Source organism: Mugil cephalus, chromosome 1 (assembly GCF_022458985.1).
Source record: "Mugil cephalus isolate CIBA_MC_2020 chromosome 1, CIBA_Mcephalus_1.1, whole genome shotgun sequence".
Classification (NCBI taxonomy): Eukaryota; Metazoa; Chordata; class Actinopteri; order Mugiliformes; family Mugilidae; genus Mugil; species Mugil cephalus.
Genome location: NC_061770.1, coordinates 44768231 through 44775851, shown reverse-complemented (window position 1 = coordinate 44775851; position 7621 = coordinate 44768231). Strand labels below are relative to the sequence as shown.

At 39.2% G+C, this 7621-nt stretch overlaps 1 protein-coding gene across 1 annotated transcript; it reads left to right on the top strand.

The window, feature by feature from the left end:
* The first annotated feature begins 369 nt into the window (after positions 1-369).
* Positions 370-4488, top strand: LOC124997148 (zona pellucida sperm-binding protein 3-like). The gene is made up of 8 exons (XM_047570761.1): positions 370-777; positions 1860-1978; positions 2176-2279; positions 2920-3094; positions 3255-3372; positions 3448-3530; positions 3604-3728; positions 4162-4488. Exons 1-8 carry the CDS (start codon positions 370-372, stop codon positions 4242-4244), a joined length of 1215 nt encoding a protein of 404 aa, XP_047426717.1. The 3' UTR covers positions 4245-4488.
* Positions 4489-7621: the final 3133 nt, after the last annotated feature.

Here is a 7621-nt window from a genome sequence, read left to right as displayed (position 1 = left end):
GGACATAAATATGTTGGTCATGAGGTTTTTTAGCCAGTATCACTTATCCTTGAAAGCTGTGTTGTGGATATGACTCTTTATACAAATCAACACTTTTACATGTTTGTACGGCGTCCGTCAGTTTCAGTGTTAACTTGTGCGACCTGTTACATCTCTCCCTATGCCAATATAGAAGCACATATATTTTTTCCTCTGAATGCAATATGCTTGAATATTTATGTTTAATAAAATACATTTTTTGTAACACTGCTGGATTATCAGGTTTTACTCTTCCAGAAAATGTTGCTGTTGCTCACTAATCAGGGTTGATTAATCTCAGGTGAGCTCCTCTGGGCTCAGTGACAGTCGAAGCTGTGGTGAACTCAAACGATGTCTCCTATTTATGTTTTTGTCATGTTTTATCAGTATATTGTGTCTGCATTAGTGACAGTTGAGTGCCACACTTACCAAAGCAAACCTCTCTTTCTGTCTTACTCTGACTTGGCCGCCCTTGAAGCTAACAGGCAGGACCAGCCCGACAAACCCGACTCCCACTTTAGGAATCACGCTGGAATAATGACTTCAGCCGGAGAAGACAAAGTCAAGACCTTTGCGTTGAAATGTCACGAAGACGGCATTGAGATTGTGATGAAAGCTCTTTTGTTTGGGCCTGCAGAGCCCACGCAACTGAGGCTTGGCCCCGTCAGAGCTGCTCAAGATCACTGCGCTGCCAAGGTGTCTGGAAAAGGAGAGTACGTCATCAAAGCTCCACTGTCTGGTTGTGGGAACAAAGTGACGGTTGGTGAGCCTCTTTATCATATAGAGAGAAAGAAAAAAAAATGTGTGTATACAGTTTGTTCATGTAAATTCACCCAGGTCTTTTGTGTGCAGAGTATCCACAGGACAGTAAAGGTTATAAATTAAGGCCATTGAAATTTAGTAAAAGGTAACATACACAATTTGACTGGACTTGACACATTTTGGTGGTAGATTTCTTTCACCACATCATGATAGAAATGTAAAGTGCTTTACCTTCTCCTCCACTGTCGGTTTTACTATGGATGGAGCTCCGCACCGACGTACACACACCTACAGCCAGGATGGCAGAATAAAACTGGACTAGCATGTTAACGTGGTGGAGAGAGGAGCTAACCGCAGGGCTAACTTAACATGCTAATACCGTGTTAGCTGGCGTTTAGCTGTAGTGGTGTTTTCGTTTATATTTTAGTTTAGTTTTCTATTTGCCGTGTGTGGTACCGTATGAACAGTATGCTAACCGATTAGCCTGTTGTCTGCTAACAGCTACAGCGTTACTACAGCGTTGTGTGAGAATTTACATTAACATATTGTAGTATTTAGTTGTGTGATGCTCACGGTCTGAGCTTTTATTGGTTAATCATATGGACTGATGGATAGAACTGGGAGTATCGATCTCAGTTCTGATATAAAATATTATCTTGCAGGTCAGATACATAGATAGATGTTAGTGCTTCACAGGGAAATTGTTAATTGTTTTACAGTCAGCACAGCATGTCCCATGTACCTTCCCATAACAATTCCACCACCATATACACACTCTTCTGAAAACAGATTTGTAATATTTATGATGGGTGTGATGTCATAGTCAGCATCACACTCATACCTTAAACTAAGCGGGATGACCTTTGGTCTTTGGTGAGAGGTGGACAATCATCATGCATGGATCAGTACTGCACATCCACGCCCTCCTCTAAAAAAAGGTTTGGCAGTAAAAAACAAAACTACTATAGAGGTAGTAAAAGGTAGTAAATTTAACACTAGGATTCCTGTATAAACCCTGGTGTGTCAGAAGTAAAGCTGGATCACAGTTGAGTAATGCCGCCCCCTGCTGGTTCCTTCAGTTTACAGAGAGCAGCGTGCTGCTCAGTAACCTGCTGCTGTACTCGCCTCCTCCATCGTCTCCCGGGGACACGTCTCAAGTGGAGGCAGCAGCCATTCCTGTGCAGTGTGAATACAGCAGGTGCATTTGCACGGACACAGTAATTTATAGGAATAAATAGTAGCTGCACACGCACAACCCCACAAAGTTAAAGTAACAAAATCGAGAAAACGTGCATTGTTTTTCCTTTTCGAGACGGCAAAGATATGATAAATTTTTATCATCTGATGGGACTGGTTGTTACAGTTGTCGGCCTAAAGTCATTTTCCTGCTTGCAGGAGGTACATCGTGAGCAGCAGAGCACTGAGGCCGACGTGGAGCCCCCTAGTCTCGGTCCCGTCAGCTCATCTCACCCTTGACTTCCACCTCAGGCTCATGACAGGTGGGTTGGTTTCAGTCCATTACATTATGACCTCATCTTTTCACCTCCACACTTTATATATATATATATATATATATATATATATATATATATATATATATATATATATATATATATATATATATATATGTGTGTGTGTGTGTGTGTGTGTGTGTGTGTGTGTGTTGTGTATGAATAATCCAACAGTATGACACCCGTTCTATACTTATAATAAATAAATACAGACACCTATTCTATTAAACTGTTGTCAAGATGCGGTGGTGATGTAATAAACACAAAGTTCCACTAGAGGTCAGTGGCAGCTGAGTTGAGGAAGATGGCTGCAAGATTAACTCACAGAAAGGTTATTTGGCGGGAGGAAAGAATTTTGTTTACATTATCATAAGATGACTTCCTCCAGTTACAACTCAGTTTTTCAGACACATGGTTTTATTGAGCTGTCAGGCTGCTACTTCACACTAAAGCTGCAAGAATAAACTTCTGTATGTAACAGCCTTAATCCAAGGGTCCTTCCAGTGAGACTCAGTCTAAGAAGGGAGGTTATTCATCATAAAATACTGTCAAGTATGGTTTATTTCAGTGAGATGTCATAATGGCAGGAAAACATACATATTTAAATCTGCATCGCATCACTCATCAGGTGACTGGAGCACCGAGAGAAAGTCCTCTGTCTACTTCCTGGGTGAAATGGTGAACATCGAAGCCTCTGTAAACCATCGTCACCTTCCTCTTCGTCTGTACGTCCACAGCTGTGTGGCCACTCTGAGCCCTGGTGTGAACTCTAACCCCAGATATCTCTTCATAGACCACCAGGGGTGAGTCCTGTGTCTTTAATGTCCACTGTTGTTAATTCTCCAAATGAAGTGGACTTCCTTTGGACACATTGCTGCCATAAATCTTTCCCATTATTTTAACACGCTAATAAAAGCTGGAGGAAGAGGTCCGGTCTGATAAGGATTAATTTGTTCGTTGCAGATGTTTCACAGACTCCCAGCTGAGCGGCTCCAGCTCTCGTTTCCTGCCTCGAGCCCAGAGCAATTTCCTCCAGATACAGCTTGAGCCTTTCCTCTTCCACCAGGACGACAGACACACTGTCAGCAACCAGATCCACACCTATGAATATCTGTACTGACAAAGGCCTCAATACGTGTCCTCCTGTGTCCTGTAGATCTACGCCATGTGTCACCTGGAGGCTGTGCCAGTGTCAAAGACGGACCCACTGAAAAAGGCCTGTTCTTTTATAAATGGAAGGTCAGTGTTTCCGTTTTAGGTTAGACCAGATGTGCTGTAACACACATGATGTAAACGTGTTTCCTCTTTTCAGGTGGAGATCAGTGGATGGAGACGACAACGTCTGTGAGAGTTGTGAGGTAGCTCACAGCAGCAGCAGCAGCTCCACGTTCGGCCACAAGACGGTGCCAAGGAGCAACAGTCGGCACAGACAAAATGGTGCTTCCTGAGCTGCATTTAGTATTATTATATGTACACACCGATCAGGCATATCATTATGACCACTGAAAGGAGAAGTGAATAACATTGACCATCGTGTGATAAGACTAGACTAGGCAGCCTCCTACCCCATAGTAATGACACCCCTTAATGGCAACAGGATGCAGCCTGACACAGACACACACAAAACGGTTTAGGAACGACGCAAAAACATGAAGAACAACACGAAGTGTTGACCTGGCCTCCAAATTCACTAGATCCCAAACTGATCAAGTATCTGTGGGATGATCCACAGAGGCCCCTCCCCTCAACCCATAGGGCCCGAAGTCCCCCACTAATAAAATTCTTTTTCCAGACACCACAGGACACTCAGAAGGTAAAGTACAACTACAGGTTGAAATGAACATTAATTGTGATGTTGCTTTTCTTTCAGAGCTGCACAGGGAGAAAACTTTGGGTCCAGTCTTATTTCTCCCTTGGAAGTCTGAAACCAGTGGAAATCACAAGTATCTGTAATAGAATATATTATTATTATTAATAATAATAAAGGTTTAAAAATCTAATTTTAATAGTTCTTAATATAAAAACTGATGGAGTTTTTGACCCTTTCAGGAGACGCATTAGAAATATCAAGTATTATCATTTAATCCACTAGCGATAAAACTACTTTTAACTCTAAACCTAACACTTAATATATGAATGGTTTCCATTTGTTATTATATCAAATATAGTGTGATTAAAAAAAAACAGTTTTCTTTCAGCTGCTCGACTCATAGAAAACTGTTCTTGTTGATATTACAGTCACCCCCATCCAATTAGCTCAGTGTGTACTGTAGAGAGGTTTTGTTTCACAACCTTTTCACAGCAGGGTTTTAAATATCTGCATTTGTCAAAATCACTCTTTCTGAATGTATTATAAGGAATCTCCTTTTGGTGATACGACTCCCGCTATAGGCACCATTATAAAAATATACGCTGCATTTTCATCCTATTACACACATGGTTCATTCAGTGTTTAATAATGTGTTTCCCGCATCCTCTCAGTTTGGTTTCTTATTTAACTTTAACACAAAAATGGATTTGAAACATTTTTCCAATAAGGTAGAAGTTTAAAAAACATATAAATTTCTAGTTTTTACTTATAGTTTGTAAATTTTGTAAATTCTTGATATACGCAAACTGAACTTTTTACACACAAACAGGAAGATTCTTGGATGTTCTTTACTTACGTCCTTTTTAAGTGAAACCAAAACTTATTTTTGAGTATTTTGTGGCGCAGTTTGCCCTCCACGTCCACGATTGGACTAAAAACGAAGGAGGGCTAGACAGATGTTTGACATGCACCAACAGCCACTGCACAGAGCACGGTAGGCCCTGCAGGACGTCCCACAGTGATGAATAGTTGACCTGATAGATGCTGGAGGAAGGTCTGGGCTCCTGGCCTTGCACTCTGAAAGCTATCCGTCACCGAACCGTTCCCCTTTGAGGAGGAACCATTGTTATTTCATCACAAGCAGAAGCAAAACCATTCCAGTCTTCCCTCCTGACTGTTGATCCTTGAACTCAGTAGGTTGACTTGTGGTTTATTGTTGAGTTTTCCCTCCTCGCAGAACAACAATCTGCTCCCCATCACCGAGCCAGCACCTGTCAGCCGCCGTGCCAAAGACGAACTGAGGGGAGAGGTTGGAAAAACAAAAAACATTGCATTTGGAAACACGGCAACAAGGAAAATATTCCATTTTGCTCTTTGTGCCAGCTATGTTTTTTTTTTTTTTTTAAGCCAAACAGTTTAATGACAATTATTTTATTGATGCCATTTTTCTTGTTGCTTCATAACAACTAAAAATCACTATGCGTAAGACTAGTCCTCAGATGGAGTTGAGAATTCTGTTATGGTTCACGTCAAAAGTTTCCCCGCGGTTTCCTTCCTTTTCACTCTGCTGTACGTGTCGTAGGGGAGGTCAGAGGCGAGTGAACATGATCTCCCTGAAGATCCGCGCAGATGAAGGGGGTTGAGCCGTGCAACAGACGAGACATGTGAGATACAGCTCCACGTTACCAGAGGATCTTCTTACAGCCTCTGCGCCTCCATCCAAAGTGAAACTGAATTATTCTGATGAAATTAATGAGTTTATTCTCACCGATAAAGTCTAATTTCCAGATGATGCCGCTGTTAGGGAGCCACAGAACAAACATAGCGCACCAAAAACAAATAGATAATCATAGACGTAGACATAGACTTATTGTCATTCATATGTATAACAAATGTACACAGCACAAAGTTTCATAGCATTACCCATCACAGCACAATCAAAATTAATTAAAATACACAGCAATAGACTAGCTATGTGTAAAAGTGGTTATGGAGATTACAAATACTTGTTGTTTTAGCCTTGTTTAAATTACAGTATAATATGCAGAGTATTGCATAAAACCAAGTGAAAATATTAGTAAGTGTAAGAGTGATATGTGGTAATAGCGGTAATGCAAATAAGGGAATTTGTAGTATGAGTAATAATACAAATACAGTAATCAGTATTATGAGCAGTAGTGCAAATATATTAGTCTGTAATATCAGTAGATGTGAAAAACTGTCTGTAAAATTTGTAAGTGGCAGAACATTTGGTACATCCTGCAATCATAATGAATTAGCTTTTTAACCTTAATTTACTAAAACTAATACTCGAGTTCACTGACTGGAGCTTTTCCCTTATAAATAATTAATTCATCATATCAGACTTAATTAATCAGTTTCTAAGTCAAATCTATTATATATAAAGTCATAATCTTTTATCACTTTTAAATCAATATTTGTGTGCAGAATTACAACAATTATCTAAACGTTTATGATAGTTGTACAAATATTCTCACCCAAAGAGAAAAATAATTGGTTTCATTATTAGCTTAGTCAAAAAAATACACCAATTGTTACAAGTATTCAAAATGAGTTATGTATTTATTTTTTTTTTTTCCCCTTTCAGCTGTTTTTTACTGATGTGTATATAACACATCAGCAGCATACAATTGCAATTGCACAATTGCAAGACAGCATATAAACTAAACTGTAGGGGATCCAATACGGATCCTTGAGGTACGCCATTTGTGTTAACTTTACTGTTCCTTTGCTATGAGTCTAAAAATGTACATATTATATTTATTTTAGATCAAATTAATTTAGTGTCACCTTTAACTCATTAGTTATACACATCTATCTTAAAAGTGTGTATTGATTTAAATCTCAGTATTAATCTCAGTATTTCCCACTACATCGATATTTTTTTTTTTTTTTTAGAGTCGATGATGCTGAGTAGATGAGGAGGTTTTGTTGATATTTCCCTTGTCTGTTGTAGTAATTTTTTTTTTACCTTTAGAGTGATAATTATATTTTTGGGCCACTGCATAAATGTATGACAATCATTTTAAAGGATCCCACTTGTACCAAATTATACCTGTGACCATATGAGTAATTGAGAAAATTTCATTAGACAGCGATGCTAATATAATTCCTATATGTTTCAGCTTCACACCCAGCAGATCATTAAACCAAAGTATAGTGCAGTGTTGTAATAAATCTAATCCATCAGTCCGAGCATGTATTGTGAAATGTGCTCCTATTCTGTCATGGAGAGTTAATGTAGAATCTTATAATTATACCTTTGTGGTGTTTTGTTTATTGTATCAGGAGTATCTTAGCACATTTCTCGCTGCAGGCTGAGAAGTTTGGCAGTGCAAAGCACCTGTCAAAGAGCTCCTTAAGAGTTTTATTTAGTAGTTAAACATTTTTTTCTTATATCATTGCTGGGATGATTTCTGTTATCAATTAGTGTTTTTCTTTCATTAAAAGGCACCAATTTAACCTTCACCTCCAGATCAGCTCACTGAATTCTCTTGTG

Coding starts and splice junctions, on each gene's coding strand:
- LOC124997148 (XM_047570761.1), top strand. CDS start 370: ATGTCTCCTATTTATGTTTTTGTCATGTTTTATCAGTATATTGTGTCT. Junction 3,531..3,603: donor TGTTCTTTTATAAATGGAAG/GTCAGTGTTTCC, acceptor TCCTCTTTTCAG/GTGGAGATCAGTGGATGGAG. Junction 3,729..4,161: donor CAGTCGGCACAGACAAAATG/GTGCTTCCTGAG, acceptor CTTTTCTTTCAG/AGCTGCACAGGGAGAAAACT.